The sequence below is a fragment of the Oncorhynchus nerka genome, linkage group LG18 (assembly GCF_034236695.1).
Source record: "Oncorhynchus nerka isolate Pitt River linkage group LG18, Oner_Uvic_2.0, whole genome shotgun sequence".
Classification (NCBI taxonomy): Eukaryota; Metazoa; Chordata; class Actinopteri; order Salmoniformes; family Salmonidae; genus Oncorhynchus; species Oncorhynchus nerka.
This window is the reverse complement of record NC_088413.1, coordinates 49,420,494-49,443,864: the sequence shown is the minus strand read 5'-3', so window position 1 is coordinate 49,443,864 and position 23,371 is coordinate 49,420,494. Positions and strand designations below refer to the sequence as shown.

The window sequence follows — 23,371 nt, the reverse complement described above, 5'->3', positions numbered from 1 at the left end:
AAAGTGGAATTATGTTTTGACATTTTTACAAATTCATTAAAAAGGAAAAGCTGAAATGTGAGTCAATAAATATTCAACCCCTTTGTTATGGCAAGACTAATTAATTCAGGACTTAAAATGTGCTTAACAAGTCACATAATAAGTTGCATAGTCTCTGTACCCCACACATAAAATACTGTATCTGTAAGGTCCCTTTTTATTAAAAAATAATAATACAAGTTTTACTAATTTTAGAATTTTTCTTCCACTTTGACATTTAGAGTATTTTGTGAAGATCATTGACAAAAACAATTCAATTAAATCCATTTTAATCCCACTTTGTAACAACAAAATGTGGAAAAGGTAAAGGGATGTGAATACTTTCTGAAGACACTGTAACTAAACCGCAGCTTTTTAATGTCATTGTGTCATGAATACATCCTCAAACACATTGGTTTTAATAATAAAGAAATAGCTTATTATTAAAATCCACCCCCATTGACTTCCAAGAGTTGCTGAGGACTTTCGTATTTTTCCGCAGGCTGAGGCCCAGCAGAACAAGATGCCACAGTACAGTGATTCCTCTGGTGACGAGGAGGGATTGACCACACCTGGGAGAGTGACCTCCCTCAGAGGAGCAAAGATCACTCAGACATCTACCCAGACCCATACACAGGAGGCTAATGCCAAGATCAGGTTTAAATACACAAGAGGTACAGATTCTCAACTTCAATAGAATATGGATTATTTATAGAAACAAATTGTAGGAAAAAAATTGTGAAATGTTTTTCATGTTACTTTTCCACCAATAGACTTAGTCCAGTTTCTAAGGTAAATAGTCTCTGTTTTCCAGGTGTGACGGTGTGGGACCGTGGGGAAATTGTGACTATCCTCAACAGAGACAATGAGGATACGTTTCTAGTGAGGGACAGCAAAGGCAACGAACAGCTGGTGCCAAAGACGTACCTCACAGAGCTCCCATCATCTACAGTAAGCCTCCCTATTAGCTGTCTCTGTGGCCTAGTGAAGAGCTTTATGGCACTTTACCCATTTGAATCATCGCAAGTACAATTGTGTGCCTACATTAACTCATTAACCGGCCCGCATAATCCCAGGTTGAGATCAACGATCTACACCCCTCAAATCCAAATCTGCACCTCAAAACCAGTTCCACTGTTTTCCCCCCTGTATTATTCCCCTCTAGTCAGGGACTGATTTAGACCTGGAACACCAGGTGTGTGAAATGAATTATCAGTTAAAACATAACACCAGCAGTACTCCGGACCTTGCAGGGTAAGATTTGAATACCCCTGGTCTACACAGTTTAAACTTCATAATTTTCCATTTGAAATAGAACACTCCCTCTACACCACCTCCATCCACCAATGGGGTTACTGAAAGCCCCACTAAGAGGGTGAACCGGGCGCGTCGCAGACGTTCCATGCGCCGGGGGACCGCTGAGATCCAGTCTTCTTCGATTCCTGATCCACATTACCAGAGAGAAACCATAGAGAGCGCCCAGAGCAGTCTAGACCGGGACTTCAACAGCCTGCACAACCTGGCTAATGTGAGAAATAAGACCCGGTATTTCAGATTCTCCTCTACTTTTTTTGGGGTGAAAAATGGTTTCCCATTGCATCACATAAGCAGTACAGCAATACAAATCATTACACTACATCTAAGTTATCTACGTTATAACGCTACGTTTTGTTTTATGCTTTGACATCTTTGTGAAGACATCTTTGATGATGTAGTGGCAGCGCCCAGTACAGAGAATAGGACCTAGAGTGATCATCCTGTAGCACACATGTAAGTTGTCACACACTGGCACCCAAATTGTGTATTTGTGTCTGATTTCTCCACCATACAGTCCAGGAGGAAAACTCTGGAGGAGACGGTTCGGTTGCACCGCTTCTACAACACCTGTGAGGAGTTTGAGTCCTGGATGGAGGACAAGGAGAACATCCTTAACACCTTCAGTCCTAACTCCGACAACGTGGGTGTGGTGCAGGCCAAATATGAGGTAATAAACCAGCCTCATCACTGAGATTATTCCGTAGCAATTTATTTCAAGGCCACCTACATAAGGACTTCATAACACATTCATAACACACACAACAAAATAATTAGCAGTACATCAGCTTTTGTCTCTAGTGCTATTATTTACTTGATATAATAGTTGGAACTCACCTTCTCATGAATTCCCCATGTTCCAGAACTTTCTGACCGAGCTGGCAAGTGGGAAGGGCCAGCTCGATGACATCACCAGACTGGGGGAGGAGCTAGTGAAGAGCAGACACAGTAAATACAGAGAGATACAGGCCAAGCAAGGACAAGTCACACGCAGGTAGGTGGACTTGCAGAAAACTATTTCGTAATAGTACTACTGACATCTACTAAGAATAACATGATCAACACAGTTTTTCAGATTAGATAGTTCTTGATTGTCTGTTGTTCACAGAAATGTTTATTGCGTACAGAAAATGCACTGCGTTTTACTGAGACGCACACACAATGTTTAATCATTGAAGAGAGCTGTCCATGTTGTTATTGTTGTTGTTGCTAGGTGGGAGCGCATGCAGAAGCTGAAGGATGAGAAAGGCCATGAGCTGCTGAGCACGGCGGATGTGCAATCCTTCCTCCAGAGCTGTGAGGAGGCCCGTGCCCAGCTCATGGAGCAGTTCACCCAGCTGGACACTGTGGACGGTGTGGGTACTACCTCTACAGCCCTGGACACTGAGGAGAGGGCCCAGGCTCAAGCACAAAGAGACATACAGGCCCTGGAGAGGAAGATATCATACCTCAAGAGTGTGGCTAAAATGTAAGGCACAATTGTAAACCTCTATATGTGTCAGACCACTAGTCCAATACTTTATACTGTTACTGTTGATGGTTTTGAGTGTAATGCCAGTTAGTTATTTCATCCATCCATTCATTCACGTTCTACATATCTGTGTGAACCAGGAAGCAGGACTGCAGCCCAGCAGAGGCCGCAGCCATCATGGAGGAGGTGCGGGGCCTGGAGGCTCTGCTGGAGCAGGTGAAGGGCCAGGCATCAGAGAGACAGAGGCTTCTGGAGGAGGCCAAGCGGCTGCAGCTGTTTCAGCAGGAGACCAGGGACCTGCTGCTGTGGGCCGGGGCCGCCCAGGACCGCCTACTGGAGGATGACACAGCCTCGGACGTGACCTCCGCTCAGACCCTCCTGAATGACAACCAGGATCTGAGGATAGAGATCGACGCGCAAAGGGAGAGGTGAAACAGAATTTTGGGTTCTTTCCTTTCTGGAAAATGTACATATGTTTATAATAATATGCTATGTGCTGCATGCTGGGACATGGAGGTATCTGATGATGTATTCAGTGCAACTATTTCTCAGGTAAGCAGTGTTTCTAAGGTAATTTAGTAGGAGAAGGATAGTTTGTGATGAGACAATAGGAAAGCATACACAGTGGTTTTTTTGTACTGTCCTTTATTTAGTTTCTTACAGACATATTCATGAGTCATGACGCTGGGAAAACATACAGTGCCTTGAAAAAGTATTCAGCCGGCCACAAGTTCTTCAAGTAGTCCCCCAGCCACAAAACCCCATAAAGAAAATAGTAAACAATAAAATAATACAAATAAAAAACTGAAATGTCATCATTTTATAAGTATTCATCCCCCTGGCTCAGTACTTGGTTGAACCACCTCTGGCAGTTATTAAGTCTCTTTGAGTTTCCCTCCCCCCATCCGAAGTTGGGTTGTCATCCCAGTGACCGGCAGACCACCCCTGCCCCCGGATTCCAGGGCCCCTGAGAGACCCATCTTTTGAAAAGAGCACACAGAACAGAAGCAGATCAACCGCCAAAAGCATTTCCAATGCCCTCACCTCGATTTGTATTATATATAGTTATCAAAACACACAGAACCAGTCAAAAGTTTGGACGCCTACTCATTCAAGTTTTTTTTAATAAAAATAAAAAAAGAATACAAATGTAACTATTTTCTACATTGTAGAATAATAGGGAATACATCAAAACTATGAAATAACACATATGGAATCATGTAGTAACCAAAAACGTGTTAAACCAATCCGTATTAAGCCACCCTTTGCCTTGATGACAGCTTTGCACACTCTTGGAATTCTCTCAACCAGCTTCACCTGGAATGCTTTCCCAACAGTCTTGGAGGAGTTCCCACATATGCTGAGTACTTGTTGGCTGCTTTTCCTTCACTCTGTGATCCAACTCATCCCAAACCATCTCAATTGGGTTGAGGTCGGGTGATTGTGGAGTCCAGGTCATCTGATGCAGCACTCCATCACTCTCCTTCTTGGTCAAATAGCCCTTACACAGCCTGGAGGTGTGTTGGATCATTGTCCTGTTGAAATATAAATGATAGTCCCACTAAGTGCAAACCAGATGGGATGGCGTATATCGCTGCAGAATGCTGTGGTAGCCATGCTGGTTAAGTGTTCCATGAATTCTAAATAAACCACTGACAGTGTCACCAGCAAAGCACCCCCACACCATCACACCTCCTCCTCCATGCTTCATGGTGGGAACAAAGACACACCTTTTGGAACCCAAAATCTCAAATTTGGACTCATCAGAACAAAGGACAGATTTCCACCGGTCTAATGTACATTGCTCGTGTTACTTGGCCCAAGCAAGTCTCTTCTTATTATTGGTGTCCATCTGAGGTGCAGTTAACTAATGAACTTATCCTCTGCAGCAGAGGTAACTCTGGGTCTTCCTTTCCTGTAGTGATCCTCATGAATGCCAGTTTCATCATAGTGCTCAATGGTTTTTCAAATCAAATTGTATTTGTAACATGCACCGAATACAACAGTGAAATGCTTACTTACAAGCCTTTATACAACAATGCTTTAAGTTAGAGCCAGTTTGCGCTCTTCTGTGAAGGGAGTAGTACACAGCGCTGTACGAGATCTTCAGTTTCTTGGCAATTTCTCGCATGGAATAGCCTTCATTTCTCAGAACAAGAATAGACTGACAAGTTTCAGAAGAAAGATCTTTGTTTCCAATGTCAAGTCCTAGCTGGTGGACCTCAGGTACACCCCCTTCCCCTGAAACACACACATGCTCTTCCCCCGTTGTGACCATTTTCCCACGTGTCTCTGAGCAGTCAGACCTTTGATCATTCCATGCCACCAGGGCCACAATACTTTTCCCACTCTCTGATTATCTGAGTGTGACCCCCTTCCTATGGATTACTGCAGGCAGTGTTGCCAGCACTGCCACTACCTGGGTGGGAGCACCCCACCGGAATCCCCACCGGCTAGGTACCAGGTCATCAAGGTTCTCATTAGCAGCTTTGAGACAATCCTTGTATGTTATGCTCACCCATCAGGGTGCTTTGCCAGGCAGGCTCAGAATCTTGAAGGGGCGGTGCTGCTTTAGTAGGTCTCTGATCTCATTTATCTTTCTGTTTTGGCTGCCTATCGGCTACTTGCAGTAGGCCCATAAAACAGATTAGGACTTCTCCTTAGTGTGAGGGTCGTTCAGATCGGTGTCTAGGGTATAGGGTTGGAGACTGTTCCATCATGATAGGACAATAAATAAATCAACTATATTTAGAATTTATTTCAAAATGTATATCCCATATCTGCACAAAATTGAAAGCTCTCTCTTATAACCCCTGCTATCAGATACACACAAGTCTCTTAACTTTGCACACAGTGATGGAGAACTGTGTTTTGGATCATTGTCATGTTGAAAGACCAACTTCTTCTGCAGTTTGATTGTTGTGGTAGAGGGGCGCAGGTTTTTATCTAGTATGTCTCTGTATTGTGCGCCATTCATCCTCCCATCACTCCTGACAATATTGCCAGTCCCTGCTGCTGAAAAGCATCCCAATAACATGACGCTTCCACCACCATACTTTACGGTGGGGATGGTGTTACCTGGCTGGTGTGCAGTGTTTGACTTGTGCCACACATACCGCTTAGCGTTCGTGAAAGTCTCTACCATACTTTGGGACCATACAGAGAGAGCCGGATTTATCCTCACATATTCATTTAAAAGCAGGTGATCCACTAATTTCTTACACAGGTGGAGTCCATCAACAAATTGTGTGACTATTACACCTGAGCAAATTTAGACTCGCAATTACAAAGGGTAGGAATACCTTTTTACTCTGATCATTTCTGTTTTTCATTTTTAGTACATTGTTGAAAGCTTTTGGAATTTTTCTTTTGATTTGACATGGTGCCCTAGGCTTTGTGGATCAATCTGAGACAACGAAACACGGTAAAAGTGTTGGGGGGTGAATACGTTTTTTAAGGCACTGTATGTGTGACACATTTTTTTTGTAAATGTCACTGTAATGTACTTGTGTTCGTCTAACTAAAAGGGTGAAAGACATGGAGAAACTTGGAAAGTCTCTTGAGGAACAATCGAGGGGAAACCGAGGTGTGAAGGACGTCCAGCAGACGCTGGGAAAGCTGAGCCAGGAGTGGACCAAGCTGGACAAACTCTGGGGCAGTAGGAACAGGAGGCTGGAACAGGGGTTGGAGCTACAGAAGCTGAATCAGGAGGCTGATCGTATCGAGGCAGCCTTGTCTGGGCATGAGGCCAGGCTGAAGGTCAAAGACCTGGGGGTAAGATAACATATACTGTACACTGTTATACAATGAATGGGAATATAATAATAAGCCTTATGGGTATGTGGCGATGGATGTGTCTTTGTGTATGTATGTGTGTTTGTTCAGGTAAGACCACTTCTGTTCTCATCCAGTGTGTTTGTCTCTCCCTCTCTGTGCTCAGGACTCTGTAGACAATGTCCACAGTCTGTTGGGCAGACAGGAGGAACTGGAGGGCCTACTGAATTCTCTCAACCAACAGATCAGCCTCTTCCAAGACAAGAGCAAGGAACTCGTCAACAAACGACACTTTGCTGCCAAACAGTAAGGCTTATTATGTTGATGACCAGTTTGGAGACATTTCCCCCAAATGTATAGGAAATGTGTAGCAGTGAACAATGTATTGTTCAAATTATTTTTTTTTAAACATTGAAATAATCAAATCATTTTTTAATGACTTTTTAGAATACAGGAGAGGTCACAGACTATTCAAGAGCGCAATAAGAAGCTTGGAGAGAGCTGCAAACGAAGACGGACCCTCCTGCTCGATTCACATAAGTATCAGGTACACTTGATATAGAAACCCACCTTCTGTGTACCTTTTACAATGGCAGTTAAGCGCTTGAACATTTCTCATGTGTTTGTCATCAGGAGTTCCAGAGAGATGCTGAAGAAATGCTCATGTGGATGGAGGAGAAGTCCAAGATAGCTGAAGACGAGTCGTACCGGGACCCTACCAATATCCTCCGCAAGCTGAAGAGACATGAAGCAGCTGAGAAAGAGATGCAAGCTAACCAAGTGTGGCTAGACAGACTCACACAGGTATCACAGGGCTTTCGCCATCCTATCCTTTCTATACCTAATGGCTCATAATGACACCTTCTCTCATCTTCGCCACGAATCGTGGCAAAACTACAACAACAAAAAAGCACTTATAGAGAAGGAAAAAAAGTCTTCACTGTTTGTTGCTCCCACTTCTTAATAATGCTATTGGTGATACAGATGCCAAGTTTCGACCAACATGATAGAAAACTTGTCAAACGTTCAGTAAAACTGGACCACTAAACCAGTTGGGGGAGGAGATGCTTGTGGATGAGCACTACCAGAGCCAAAGCTTTAGGATGAAGGCCTCCTACTGTACTGTACTGTTAAATATTGTACGGTAAGCCTAGTTGCTTTCCATTCGTTTGGGGAGCAAATGCTACTGTTACTGTACTGCTATATTGTACTTGTAAGTTAACCTGTTGTCTGGTTCCATCAGTTGGGAGAGGAGATGCTGTCGGAGGAGCACTACGAGAGCCAGAACATCAGGAGGAAGTCGACCCAGGTTAACAGTCGCTGGGTCAGGCTCCAGGGGAAGATGACTGAGAGAGGTGACAAGCTGAGACAGGCTGGGCAGCAGGAGCAGCTCATGGAGCTACTGCAGGTAACACACTAACAACCTCTACACTACCTACCTGGATCTAGTTTGGTAATCGATTTGTGGGTAAGAATGCTGTAGATAAATGTGGGTAGCACGCTTCATTTTACAGTACTGTTTCCACTGGTATAAAATAAATAGGTCAATCATAGGTTATTACTAGGATGTTATTACTATTTTACAAAGTAATTTTTCAGTATATACCTAGTTATTTCTTGACCATAAATTGAAATGTGTTGATGATGCTTATGATGCCGATCATAATTTGGTCTCGTCCACCAGCCAGCTCCCTCTCTCTCTGTCTATATGAGCTAGCAATTGAACCTGAGGACCGGGGTAAATTGTAATCACATTGTTCCCAGGATGCCAAGCTGAAGATCGAGGCCATACAGAGGATGTTGCAGAATGCAGCCAAAGGTCACGACCTTCGCTCCAGCCGCCAGCTGTTGAAGGAGCACCAGCAGCTAGAGGCAGAGGCCCAGGAACTGGCTGACAAGATTAACACCATCGTGACCCGGGCCAAGCACCTGGCCACTAACCACTTTGACTCCCAGAGGATCCTTCAGGAGACAGATACGTACATGAAGCTGTAAGTAGTAAGGACCGATTAATGTGATCTGTAATTAGTAGCAGTAAAGCAATCCACGGATCGATCCATTGATTGATCCAATTGAATGATCCATTCATTTATGCATTGAATTAGCTAACCTAGTTCTGTATCTAGGGCCCAGAGTTTTTCCGGTTCAGGAAACATGGTCAGTGTTACGAATCCCTTTTGGCCCGACAGTCTAGGGGGGATGGTAATGAGACCCGTAACATAACTCATGCAAATTATTATTGTGACAAAGTAAAAGTGTGCACGAAATAACCACGACAACAGAAATCTACCGTCAAACTCTAGGTTTATTTATAAACACACGGTAATGGGGGGAGCAGGAAAAGGGGCTGAGCTGGACCCAAGGAAAGAAACAATAAGTATTCAAAAACACCCCTAAGCTAGACTAGCCTACTTTAACAACAGCTAACTAACTAACCAAAAATACAGTGGGTGGTCCGCCCAGTTCTACCTAGTGTATTTAACAAAGTTCACCTACGGGTAGTGTATGCCCATGGGCGACTTGTCTTGGTTTCCCCTTTTCCCACCAGCAAACAAACAAACACCATAACCCAAAAACAATACTCACAGGTGATGACAAAGTGCTATGGAGGTGCTTAAACAAAAGAGAGGTTAAGACACAAAGCGAGAGTGAAACACAGAGACCTACAGACATGGCATTTACAGAGAGATTGAGCTAGAGAATGCTCCAGAACAAACAAATGATGGGGTTTTTAAACCATGGGGAAGGAACTGTGATAGGATAGGAAGTAGGAGGAGATGTGTCTTCTGATTGATGATTGATTGTTGACTGATTGGGGAGTGATGGTTTTCACCTGTGAGGGGAGAAGGAGAGAAAAGAAACACACACAGGATACACACACACACACAGGATAACTGTATCCGTAACACTCCCACCCTTAAAAGAGCAACCCTAGGGGTTGCGACTACAGTATTTCAATGAATACTCACAACCTTGCAAAACATACAGAAATCAATTTCACACACGAGACAAAGCATCTGCCAACACATTATCAGAACCCTTTTTGTGGCGGATCTCCAAATTATAATTTTGTACAATCAGCGCCCAACGCATAAGGCGCTGGTTCTGGTTGTACATTCGGTGGAGAAAAACTAAGGGGTTATGGTCAGTATATACAATCACGGGTAGGGCACTGGAACCAATATATACTTCAAAGTATTGCAGAGCCAACAACAAAGCAAGAGCTTCTTGTTCTATTGTCGCATAGTTTGTTTGACATTTATTAAATTTACGTGAAAAATAACAAACGGGATGATCCACTCCACACTTGTCCTGCTGCAGTAGAACAGCACCAGCACCTCTGGCACTAGCATCTACCTCAAGTTTGAACGGTTGTTCAAAATCTGGAGCAGCAAGTACAGGTGTACTACATAAGAGTGCTTTCGCTGATTCAAAAGCTCTCTTACAATCAGCGGACCACACAAATGATCTAGCCGGACTAAGCAAATCGGTCAATGGAGCAACTACCGCAGAGAAATTCTTACAGAAGCTACGGTAGTAGCCAACCATCCCTAAAAAGCGGCGTAGCTCTCGTCTGGTGGTAGGTGCAGGGAATGCAGTTATAGCCAAGACCTTGGCATCAACAGGGCGCACCTGTCCATGGCCAACCTCTTTACCGAGATAGGTAACAGTAGCCTTCCCAAACTCACACTTTGCCAAGTTCAGGGTTAGAGAAGCAGCTGCCAACCGTTCACATACTACCCTTAGAGAGTCAACATGATCTGACCACTCAGAAGAATAAATCACTAGGTCATCAAGGTATGCACTACAATTAGGAACGCCAGCTAATACGGAGTTAACCAGTCGTTGGAAGGTGGCTGGTGCATTTCGCATCCCAAAAGCCATGACTGAGTACTGTAGGAAGTTGTCTGGGGTCACAAAGGCAGAAATCTCAGAAGCACGTGAAGTTAACGGAACCTGCCAGTAACCTTTTAAGAGGTCTAACTTGGTTACATACTTAGCAGCACCAATAGTGTCGATACAGTCGTCCAGTCGGGGTAACGGGAACGAATCTGGCATTGTGACAGAATTTACCTTTCGATAATCCGTACATAACCTGGACGTACCATCAGGTTTAGGAACCAAAATGCAAGGAGAACTCCAAGGGCTTGAACTTGGCTTAGCCAGGTCATTCTCCAACAAATAGCTCACCTCATCCCTCATTATCTTCCTCTTGGAAGCGTTGATACGATATGGGTGTTGCTTGATAGGTGTAGCATTTCCAACATTAATGTCATGTTCCAACACATTTGTGCGAGTAGGAACGTCATTAAAGAGACATGGAAAACTGTGTAGTAGCCTCACAATATCATTGGCCTGTCCATCCGTTAAATGAACCAGACCGGATTGGATAGACAGCAGCATTTCTGAGTTGGGCAATCTAACACACTGCTGCTGAGTATTGCGCAACTCCAAGCCATCAACATCATCAATATGACAGTCCACTATCATAGCAGTAGTAGCAGAGGAGACAGCAGTACCTTCCTCTGTTTTTGAACTCTCTAACTGTATGATGGGTCGGGTGTGGTAAGCTTTCAACATGTTAATGTGACACACACGAGATTGGCGTTGTCTATCAGGAGTTTGAAGCACATAGTCAGTTTCACTTAAATAAGGACCCGAGAAACGAGCTGACAGTGAAGATCCTGGAACAGGTAATAACACCAGTACTTGGTCACCTGGCTGTAATGGACGAGAAACAGCCTCTTTATCATAGTGTCTTTTCATGCTCCTCTGTGAGGAAGACAGAGCTTCCTTTGCGAGAGCACAAGCTTGGTGTAGGCGCTCACGAAAGCGACTAACGTAGTCCAACACATTCTCATCTCTGGTACACAACTCTTGGGACAAGAACTGTTCTTTAAGGACTTTCATTGGTCCTCTCACTGTGTGACCAAACACCAGTTCAGCCGGGCTGAAACCTAGGGACTCCTGCACAGTTTCACGAGCAGCAAACAAAACTAGAGGAACTCCCTCATCCCAATCTTTCTCAGATTCCAAACAATATTTACGTAGCATAGACTTCAGTGTCTGATGCCATCTTTCAAGTGCACCCTGGGACTCTGGGTGATAGGCGCTTGACACACGGTGCGTAATTGACAAGGATTTTACCACCTGCCTGAAGAGCTTGGATAGGAAATTGGTTCCTTGATCGCTTTGTACCACCCTAGGTAACCCGAATGTCGTGAAGAATTTTATTAAGGCTTTACTCACTACCGGGGCTGTAATCCTTCTCAGAGGAATGGCCTCGGGGTATCTTGTAGCCATACACATTATCGTTAACAAAAACTGGTTACCCGATTTTGTCTTCGGTAACGGTCCGACACAATCAACCACCACATGCTCGAATGGTTCACCTATGACAGGTATGGGACAAAGAGGAGCGGGAGGAATAACCTGATTTGGTTTTCCTGTTATCTGACATGTGTGGCATGTCCGACAGAACTGAGCCACATCTTGTTTTAAACCCGGCCAAAAGAAATGTCGAAGGATCCGATCATAAGTTTTTGTGATTCCTAAATGACCAGACCACTGGTGATCATGAGCAAGGGATAACACATTTTGTCGAAAGGCTGTAGGAATCACTATTTGGTAAACAGCATTCCAATCTCCATCCGCGTCAACATGGGATTTCCATTTACGCATGAGGAGATTACCATCAATGAAGTAAGCCACGTTCTTCTTCTTCACATCTTCCAATGAGACAACACTAGAAAAACATTTAGCAAGCTTGTTGTCAACCTTTTGGTTAGCAATCAGCTGCTCACGAGTGACTGTATTGCATCAGCAATAAGTTCAACGTTCTTTGCTTCTTTCCTGGGCTGTTTGTCAGAGGTGATCAGCTTCTCAGAGGTATCACACAATCCATCTTCTTGATCAACCTCTTTGAACAGAACAGTGTTCGACAAATCTATCACGTCACCCTCTTGTCGTGCCTGAGCACGAGTGACAGCACAAGCGGGGAACACATGTGGATAACTCTGTGCCAGCTCATTCGAGAGAGAGTGGTCACTTTTATCCAATACGGGTACTACCTTTCCTCCGGCAATATCGTTACCCATTATAAAGGTCACACCTTTCACTGGCAACATAGGGCGTACCCCCACTCTGAATATTCCACTGATTAACTCAGAGTGTACGTTCACAAAGTGCAATGGCACTGGGACAAAACCCATTTCAATACCCTGCACTAACACACTGGAACCACAATATGTATCGTCAGATAAGGGCAACACATCAGACAATATAAACGACTGCGCCGCACCAGTATCTCTAAGGATTTTAACCGGTCGCTGAGACGCTTCGTCATTCGTTAGGGACACAAACCCCTCGAAAATGAATGGTTCATAACTGTGGTCGGGGACTGAGACTTTCAAACTACAGTTACCCTGAGGCACCTGTTTTGTTGCAGACCTCACAACCGTACGAATTAGAGCAACACCTGTTGGTGGCTTGGCACGAAGAGGCATCCCTTGTTTGCGTTTAAGCAGGAAGCAATCATTAATGATATGTCCTACTTTATGACAATAGAAACAGGGACGCTCATTCTTCTGGCGTGCTTGATATACTACTGCTGGCCGACTAGGGCTAAAGGTAGGAAACTCAGTGGCTCTACTCTCAGTTTGAGCCGAAAACACACTCTTGTGCGTCAACACAAACTCGTCTGCCAACACAGACGCTTCTGCCAGGGAGGATACTTTCTGTTCGTTTAGGTAAACTACAATGCGTTCGGGTAAGCAATTTTTAAACTTTTCCAACAAGATTAACTGCCGGAGAGAGTTGAAATCAGTTACCTTACTAGCAGCATGCCATTTATCAAACAGATTTCCCTTGTCTCTAGCAAATTCCACATAAGTCTTACTAGAAGACTTTCTATGAGACCTAAATCTCTGTCGGTATGCCTCAGGCACAAGCTCATAGGCACGAAGAACAGTAGCTTTGACCACTTCATAATTCAAACTGTCCTCCAGAGGTAGCGCTGACAAAACCTCTTGGGCTTTACCAGTTAATTTACACTGAAGTAATAGGCACCATACCTCTTCAGGCCATTTCAATGCTACGGCTATACGCTCAAATACACAAAAATAGGAGTCAACCTCTGACTCTCTGAACAAAGGTACTAAGGCAATCTGCCTACTAATGTCAAACGTGTTGGAGGACACAGCAGGTGAGGACGGCTCACAAACAGGCACAGTAGGACCGGAGGCTAGCCTCGCTGTCTCTGCCTCCAGTTCCATCTGGCGCATTTTGAACTCCAACTGCCTTTGTTCTCTGTCTGCCTCAATTTTACACATCTCCAAATGCCGTTGTTCTCGTTCTTTTTCTGCCTCTATTTTGCATATCTCCAACTGGAGAGTCTCTCGCCTAATTTGTGCTCTCTCTTCCACCTCCAGTTGGAACTGTGCTAAACGGACATCCCTCCTGGCATCACCATTTGACAGTGGGGAGAGTGGATCAAAACGGGACAATGTGGCTGGTGTTTTAGCCTCGCCCTCATTATCAGACACCAATGGGCTTACAGGAGCAGCAACATCCCCTACAGGGGTAGTAGGCTCAGGCAGCGGTAACACAAGCACCTGCTCTTCCAACAATACATTTAATACTAGCCGTTTAACCTCCGCCTTAACTAAACTCTGCGGAATCGATACTGAATAATGGTCAGCCAAGGTCATTAAATCAACTCTACGACATTTGTCAAAAACTTCCCACGAAGGGTTATCCAAAAAGGATCTCAAATCAAAAGTAGTCATTTTACACTACTTCACAAGTGCCAAAAAAATAATATAGCAAACACTAATGCTACTTCAGCTATGACGCTCAACACTGAACTATACCACTACAACAATCTACATGAGCGGCATGGGTGTCAGTTATGACAGATCCCGGATGAGGCTCCACTTATGTTACGAATCCCTTTTGGCCCGACAGTCTAGGGGGGATGGTAATGAGACCCGTAACATAACTCATGCAAATTATTATTGTGACAAAGTAAAAGTGTGCACGAAATAACCACGACAACAGAAATCTACCGTCAAACTCTAGGTTTATTTATAAACACACGGTAATGGGGGGAGCAGGAAAAGGGGCTGAGCTGGACCCAAGGAAAGAAACAATAAGTATTCAAAAACACCCCTAAGCTAGACTAGCCTACTTTAACAACAGCTAACTAACTAACCAAAAATACAGTGGGTGGTCCGCCCAGTTCTACCTAGTGTATTTAACAAAGTTCACCTACGGGTAGTGTATGCCCATGGGCGACTTGTCTTGGTTTCCCCTTTTCCCACCAGCAAACAAACAAACACCATAACCCAAAAACAATACTCACAGGTGATGACAAAGTGCTATGGAGGTGCTTAAACAAAAGAGAGGTTAAGACACAAAGCGAGAGTGAAACACAGAGACCTACAGACATGGCATTTACAGAGAGATTGAGCTAGAGATTGAGCTAGAGATTGCTCCAGAACAAACAAATGATGGGGTTTTTAAACCATGGGGAAGGAACTGTGATAGGATAGGAAGTAGGAGGAGGTGTGTCTTCTGATTGATGATTGATTGTTGACTGATTGGGGAGTGATGGTTTTCACCTGTGAGGGGAGAAGGAGAGAAAAGAAACACACACAGGATACACACACACACAGGATAACTGTATCCGTAACAGTCAGAAAAAACATCTGTCCCCTGTTCATAATCCGTGTGGATATTTTTGAGACATCATCTCTGTATGCAGGTTCAAGTCGCTGCAGAAGCCTCTGGATCGTCGCAGGGCCCAGCTGGAGGCGTCCGTGGCTCTGTTTGGCTTCTATCACGATGTAGACATAGAACTCTCCTGGATAACTGAACACTACCCATCCACTGGCTCCACCAACTATGACAAGTCCCTGGCAGGGGCTATCAACCTCATGCAGAAACACAAGGTATCAGTCTGGTAACAAGAAAAGAATGAGAAAGTTTGATTTACATTTTATTTTATGTCTAGTCATTTTTGTCTCTCTTATCCAGAGTGACTCTCATCCAGTATTTTTGGTTAGTTTGTTTCCTGCCCAGGGTGGACAGATGTAAATGAGTTAAAGCTGGTGCAATATATGTGTTGTGCATAGTCCCTGACAAAAATCAAATGTGTGTTCTGTGATCAGGAGCTGCAGGCAGAAGTGAACGCCCACCGTAAACACTTGGACCGGGTCCTGGAGAAGGGGCAGAGCTTGGAGAAGTCCAGCCAATATGATGGAGAGGAAGTCCAGCAGAGGAATACACACCTGGCCACAGAGTGGGAGGAGCTAGAGGCAGCCTGTGACAAGAGGGCCATCCACCTGAACAGGGCCATCACCAGAGAACAGGTAGGGCTAACAGGAAAGCAGAATCCTGATTGTGATGGATCCAAAGCATTCCAGCCGGTGTCTATTCCACAAGTTACCACCGACTAAATCTGTGACGTTAAAATACCTATTTACTCTGTTCCATCTGACGGTGAAATCCACTGTCTCATCAGTCCAGCCAGGCAATTTATAATCACGATCTCCTCTATAAAAAGCATGAAGGACAATAGCTGAAGGACAATAATCATTATACCTCATCACTGTACTTTTTTGCTCCTAGATCTTGCTTGACTGTGCGGAGCTGGAAACCCGTCTTTCTGAGACTCTAGCTTTGGTCAGCACTGATGAGTACGGCAAGAACGATCTAGCCACCCAGAGCCTTATCAAGCAACATCAGGTACTGTAACCCCATTCTCCTGTTCTCTTGTGTTTGACTGGCTGTATTCAAACTATACGTCACTGTCAACAGTTCTGTTGTTTGGATATAGTTGTTATGGATAAAGCCATCTGCTGAATGGCCATAGTATGCTGTGATAATCAGAGGAGTTGGTTAAAGCATCTATAGATCTAGGGACCACTGTCTAATGCATCTGCACGGTGAGGAGCATGGTGTCTAATGCAGCTGCACGGTGAGGAGCATGGTGTCTAATGCAGCTGCACGGTGAGGAGCATGGTGTCTAATGCAGCTACACTGTGAGGAGCATGGTGTCTAATGCAGCTGCACTGTGAGGAGCATGGTGTCTAATGCAGCTGCACCTTGAGGAGCATGGTGTCTAATGCAGCTGCACTGTGAGGAGCATGGTGTCTAATGCAGCTGCACGGTGAGGAGCATGGTGTCTAATGCATCTGCACTGTGAGGAGCATGGTGTCTAATGCAGCTACACTGTGAGGAGCATGGTGTCTAATGCATCTGCACTGTGAGGAGCATGGTGTCTAATGCAGCTGCACGGTGAGGAGCATGGTGTCTAAATCTGCACGGTGAGGATCATGGTGTCTAATGCAGCTGCACGGTGAGGAGCATGGTGTCTAATGCAGCTGCACGGTGAGGAGCATGGTGTCTAATGCAGCTGCACGGTGAGGAGCATGGTGTCTAATGCAGCTACACTGTGAGGAGCATGGTGTCTAATGCAGCTGCACTGTGAGGAGCATGGTGTCTAATGCAGCTGCACCTTGAGGAGCATGGTGTCTAATGCAGCTGCACTGTGAGGAGCATGGTGTCTAATGCAGCTGCACGGTGAGGAGCATGGTGTCTAATGCATCTGCACTGTGAGGAGCATGGTGTCTAATGCATCTGCACTGTGAGGAACATGGTGTCTAATGCATCTGCACGGTGAGGAGCATGGTGTCTAATGCAGCTGCACGGTGAGGAGCATGGTGTCTAATGCAGCTGCACGGTGAGGAGCATGGTGTCTAATGCAGCTGCACGGTGAGGAGCATGGTGTCTAATGCAGCTGCACGGTGAGGAGCATGGTGTCTAATGCAGCTACACTGTGAGGAGCATGGTGTCTAATGCAGCTGCACTGTGAGGAGCATGGTGTCTAATGCAGCTGCACCTTGAGGAGCATGGTGTCTAATGCAGCTGCACTGTGAGGAGCATGGTGTCTAATGCAGCTGCACGGTGAGGAGCATGGTGTCTAATGCATCTGCACTGTGAGGAGCATGGTGTCTAATGCAGCTGCACGGTGAGGAGCATGGTGTCTAAATCTGCACGGTGAGGATCATGGTGTCTAATGCAGCTGCACGGTGAGGAGCATGGTGTCTAATGCAGCTGCACGGTGAGGAGCATGGTGTCTAATGCAGCTGCACGGTGAGGAGCATGGTGTCTAATGCAGCTACACTGTGAGGAGCATGGTGTCTAATGCAGCTGCACTGTGAGGAGCATGGTGTCTAATGCAGCTGCACCTTGAGGAGCATGGTGTCTAATGCAGCTGCACTGTGAGGAGCATGGTGTCTAATGCAGCTGCACGGTGAGGAGCATGGTGTCTAATGCATCTGCACTGTGAGGAGCATGGTGTCTAATGCATCTGCACTGTGAGGAACATGGTGTCTAATGCATCTGCACGGTGAGGAGCATGGTGTCTAATGCAGCTGCACGGTGAGGAGCATGGTGTCTAATGCAGCTGCACGGTGAGGAGCATGGTGTCTAATGCAGCTGCACGGTGAGGAGCATGGTGTCTAATGCAGCTGCACTGTGAGGAGCATGGTGTCTAATGCATCTGCACTGTGAGGAGCATGGTGTCTAATGCAGCTGCACGGTGAGGAGCATGGTGTCTAATGCAGCTGCACTGTGAGGAGCATGGTGTCTAATGCATCTGCATGGTGAGGAGCATGGTGTCTAATGCAGCTGCACTGTGAGGAGCATGGTGTCTAATGCATCTGCACTGTGAGGAGCATGGTGTCTAATAAATCTGCACGGTGAGGAGCATGGTGTCTAATGCAGCTGCACTGTGAGGAGCATGGTGTCTAATGCAGCTGCACGGTGAGGAGCATGGTGTCTAATGCAGCTGCACGGTGAGGAGCATGGTGTCTAATGCAGCTGCACTGTGAGGAGCATGGTGTATAATGCAGCTGCACTGTGAGGAGCATGGTGTCTAATGCAGCTACACTGTGAGGAGCATGGTGTCTAATGCAGCTGCACCTTGAGGAGCATGGTGTCTAATGCAGCTGCACGGTGAGGAGCATGGTGTCTAATGCAGCTGCACGGTGAGGAGCATGGTGTCTAATGCATCTGCACTGTGAGGAGCATGGTGTCTAATGCAGCTGCACTGTGAGGAGCATGGTGTCTAATGCAGCTGCACGGTGAGGAGCATGGTGTCTAATGCAGCTGCACGGTGAGGAGCATGGTGTCTAATGCAGCTGCACGGTGAGGAGCATGGTGTCTAATGCAGCTGCACGGTGAGGAGCATGGTGTCTAATGCAGCTGCACTGTGAGGAGCATGGTGTCTAATGCAGCTGCACGGTGAGGAGCATGGTGTCTAATGCATCTGCACTGTGAGGAGCATGGTGTCTAATGCATCTGCACTGTGAGGAGCATGGTGTCTAATGCAGCTGCACTGTGAGGAGCATGGTGTCTAATGCAGCTGCACTGTGAGGAGCATGGTGTCTAATAAATCTGCACGGTGAGGAGCATGGTGTCTAATGCAGCTGCACGGTGAGGAGCATGGTGTCTAACGCAGCTGCACTGTGAGGAGCATGGTGTCTAATGCAGCTGCACTGTGAGGAGCATGGTGTCTAATGTAGCTGCACGGTGAGGAGCATGGTGTCTAATGCAGTTGCACTGTGAGGAGCATGGTGTCTAATGCAGCTGCACGATGAGGAACATGGATTGTGTAATGCTGCTGTTTCTGTTGTGTGTACTGCAGGCGGTGGAGGGGCAGATGGAGGTGCTGAAGGCCCAGGTGGAGGAGCTGGGGGATAGTGTGGCGTCAGCCGTCCATGAATGGAACCTGGACGAGGTCAACAGACCATACAGCCGCATCAGCAATCAGATGAGCCAGCTGCAACACCAAGCTCAAGTCAGGTAAGCTCAAGCAATCAAACACATGACATTTGATACAAAGATGTCATGAGATCATGGTTTGATGCCCCCCCCCAAACAACAGGCACCACGAGGAGACATATGTTATGGGTGAGTGTCTTGTGTGTAACAGAGGAGTTGTCTACCTTCTCTTAGGGGCCAAAAGCTGAGGGAGGCTCTCCACCTCCATGAGTTCAGACGGGAGTCTTCAGAGCTGGACGACTGGATCACACAGCAGAGACAGATAGCCTCCTCTGAGGACTACGGAAATGACTATGAACATGTAGTGGTGAGAAATACCATCTACCACTACTGTCTATACAGTATATATTTGCACAGATCTCCAAAATGTTCAGTTGGAAAATTATTATCCAGATTGTGAGCGTGACTAATGCCTATTTCTTCCAAAATGTGGCATTTGTCATTGAAAACAAAATTTCAACAAATGTTCTTGATTTCCCATGATAGCTACTGAATGGTAAATTTGAGGCCTTCCTGAAGAATTTGGACGTGGGTTTTGATAGGATGCGGAGCTGCAAAGAGCTTGCTGACAGTCTCATTCAACATAACCACCCTCAAGCTTCCACCATCAGGGATACACAACATCAGCTCAGGTATGGGCACCTAATCGATACTCTTTATTGCTCACACTACCAGTCCACTGTACAAATGAACAATGCATGTATCCACATTCAAATGACGAAATACAACTCAAATCTGCTTGAAATGACATCATTACATGCTTCTTAACTTGTTGCAATGATGATGTCATTTCAAGCAGCTATGTCTACTGGGATGAAAGTCATGTTAAAGAGATCTTACCTGAGGACCTGAGTCAGTTGTTTTTGTCTTGTTTCCCTCCTGTTTGATAGATTGTCATGGAAGGAACTGCAGGACTTGGCCAAAGACCGCAAAGACCGTTTACTCAAAGCCGAGGAGTGTCACAAGTTTTACAGAGATCTCACCGATGCCTTAGGACATATTGAGGTACAGTTTAAGCATAAATAAGTATATTTTGGATGAATTAGAAATGGTCTTGAAAGTAGGGCTCGTGAGCGGCGCAGCGGTCTAAGGCACTGCATCTCAGTGGTAGAGGCGTCACTACAGACACCCTGGTTCGAATCCAGGCTGCATCACAACCGGCCGTGATTGGTAGTCCCATAGGGCGGTGCACAAATAGCCCAGCGTCGTCCGGATTTGGCCGGTGTAGGCCGTTATTGTAAATAAGAATTTGTTCTTAACTGACTTGTCTAGTTAAATAAAGGTTCAATTAAATAAATACTCTACCGTTCAAAAATGTAGGGTCACTTAGAAATGTCAATGTTTTCCATGAAAACACGAGTTGCAAAATGAATAGGAAATATCGTCAAGACATTGACATGGTTATAAATAATGAATTTTAATTGAAATAATAATTGTGTCCTTCAAACTTTGCTTTCGTCAAAGAATCCTCCGCTTGCAGCAATTAAATCCTTGCAGACCTTTTGGCATTCTAGTTGTCAATTTGTTGAGGTAATCTGAAGAGATTTCACCCCGTGCTTCCTGAAGCACCTCCCACAAGTTGGATTGGCTTGATGGGCACTTCTTACGTACCATACGGTCAAGCTGCTCCAACAACAGCTCAATAGGGTTGAGATCCGGTGACTGTGCTGGCCACTCCATTATAGACAGAATACCAGCTGACTGCTTCTTCCCTAAATAGTTGCATAGTTTGGAGCTGTGCCTTGGGTCATTGTCCTGTTGTAGGAGGAAATTGGTTCCAACTGAGCGCCGTCCACTGGGTATGGCATGGCGTTGCAAAATGGAGTGGTAGCCTTCCTTCTTCAAGATCCCTTTTACCCTGTACAAATCTCCCACTTTACCACCACCAAAGCACCCACAGACCATCACATTGCCTCCACCATGCTTGACAGATGATGGCGTCAAGCACTCCTCCAGCATCTTTTAATTTTTTCTGCGTCTCGCGAATGTTCTTCTTTGTGATCTGAACACCTCAAACTTAGATTTGTCTGTCCATAGAACTTTTTTCCAATCTTCCTGTGTCTGTGTTCTTTTGCCCATCTCGATTTTTTCTTTGAAATTGGCTGAGATATGGCTTTTTTCTCGCATGGAATAGCCTTCGTTTCTCAGAACAAGAATAGACTGATGAGTTTCAGGAGAAAGTTCTTTGTTTCTGGCCATTTTGAGCCTGTAATCGAACCCGCAAATGCTGATGCTCCAGATACTCAACTAGTCTAAATAAGGCCATTTTTATTGCTTCTTTAATCAGAATAACAGTTTTCAGCTGTGCTAACATAATAGCAAAAGGGTTTTCTAATGATCACTTAGCCTTTTAAAATTATAAACTTGGATTAGCTAACACAACGTGCCATTGGAACACAGGAGTGATAGTTGCTGATAATGGGCCTCTACGCCTATGTAGATATTCCATTAAAAAAATGTGCCAATTCCAGATACAATAGTCATTTACAACATTAACAATGTCTACACTGTATTTCTGATCAATTTAATGGACAAATTTTTTGTTTTTCTTTCAAAAACAAGGACATTTCTAAGTGACCCCAAACTTTTGAACGGTAGTGTATAATAGCTCAGTGCCTTGCTGAGAGGCTCAGTGTTGCTCAGAGTTCATATAGAGTTCATCTCTGTGTAAAATTATCAGTCTTGACCTACAATGTTTACTGTGCTCCTTATCCGTGTGGTGTCAGGACGTCAACTTAATTTAAGGCACTGATCTGACTCAGGCAAACAATCAGCTGTGTAATGCTCACTGAAAGAACACTGTGTAATTTAAATGTGAGGGTAAAATTGAATGATGTGTAATGCAAATAAAAGTCACTACTGCTTAGCAAATGCATGCTGATAAATTATTATTGAGTTTGTGTGATTCATGCTCTGTCTGTGTCCTCTCTCTCTCTCCATCCATCCATCCACCCCCACCCCCCTCTCTTGCTCACTCTCCAACCACCACAGGAGAGGTACAAGAGCATTCCCGATGACATCGCCAGGGACCTGCGAGGGGTGCTTTTGCAGCTTCGTAAACACGAGGCTCTAGTCCACGTGCTAGCAGGGAACGAGCAGCAGGTACTGAACACAACACATCAATAGTTTACCCACAACTTTTGTGAACAAATGTTCTTATTGACTCGCTTTAACAACAATACAATCAATGATAATCCGCTCACCCAGAATTCCGATTTGTTTTTGCCCTGTATTATACTATAGATTGTATAAAACCGTCACTTACTCTTCCATTTTCTTGATCTAACGATTGAGCTAGGGCTTTCTAAGCTGTTCTTTGAGGATATTTCACTCCGTGGTTACTGTAATGGAGGTGGTTTTGTGAGCCACGCTTGTATGATAAGTAACCTTGCCTTAGACTTGTCTAGGTTTTAGCCCAGCGGGCTAACACAATCTTGTGGCGCACAGGTCACTCAAATGACCATCCAGGCCAGTTGTGGGGGTTGCCTGCATGTCTTCATTGTCCATCTATGAATCTTCCTGTCATATGGGTTGTTCTTAGCTCCAGGAGTTGCTGGATATGGCAGACTCCACCCTGGACCTGTGCTCCCCAGAGATGAGGGTTCTCCTGCAGGATCAACAACAGAAGGTAGTGGAGCACTGGGAGAAGCTGCGCCTCCACATGGACCAGAGGGAGGGAGACCTCAAACGGGCACGCCAGCGCTACCTCTTCCTTAACACGGTAACTGACTCTATATTAACCATTAGAGACACCATTTCCATTTGCAAACTCTCTCTCTGAGCCTTTACCAGGACTAATAAGCATTGTCAATGGCGATTCTACATTGAACGTGCTTTTAGTCCAGGGTAGACTTCATTTGAGTCTAGGAAATCAGCAATTAAGAGTTTCCTAGTTCTTGTTACACTGATTGATTTGGATATTACATGATGTATATATTGCATGTT

At 45.1% G+C, this 23,371-nt stretch overlaps 1 protein-coding gene across 1 annotated transcript in view; it reads left to right on the top strand.

Moving 5' to 3' along the window:
- sptbn5 (spectrin, beta, non-erythrocytic 5) overlaps window positions 1-23,371 on the top strand; it is a 64,564-nt gene that overhangs the window by 19,395 nt on the left and 21,798 nt on the right. The window contains 22 exon segments of the mRNA XM_029687779.2: window positions 521-692; window positions 833-969; window positions 1,334-1,546; window positions 1,850-2,002; window positions 2,196-2,326; window positions 2,546-2,800; window positions 2,944-3,231; window positions 6,331-6,577; window positions 6,744-6,883; window positions 7,025-7,124; window positions 7,211-7,381; window positions 7,821-7,985; window positions 8,342-8,568; window positions 15,342-15,528; window positions 15,748-15,948; window positions 16,208-16,324; window positions 19,290-19,447; window positions 19,601-19,733; window positions 19,913-20,058; window positions 20,317-20,431; window positions 22,418-22,528; window positions 22,968-23,147. Of these exon segments, the coding sequence (XP_029543639.2) occupies window positions 521-692; window positions 833-969; window positions 1,334-1,546; window positions 1,850-2,002; window positions 2,196-2,326; window positions 2,546-2,800; window positions 2,944-3,231; window positions 6,331-6,577; window positions 6,744-6,883; window positions 7,025-7,124; window positions 7,211-7,381; window positions 7,821-7,985; window positions 8,342-8,568; window positions 15,342-15,528; window positions 15,748-15,948; window positions 16,208-16,324; window positions 19,290-19,447; window positions 19,601-19,733; window positions 19,913-20,058; window positions 20,317-20,431; window positions 22,418-22,528; window positions 22,968-23,147 (3,747 nt within the window).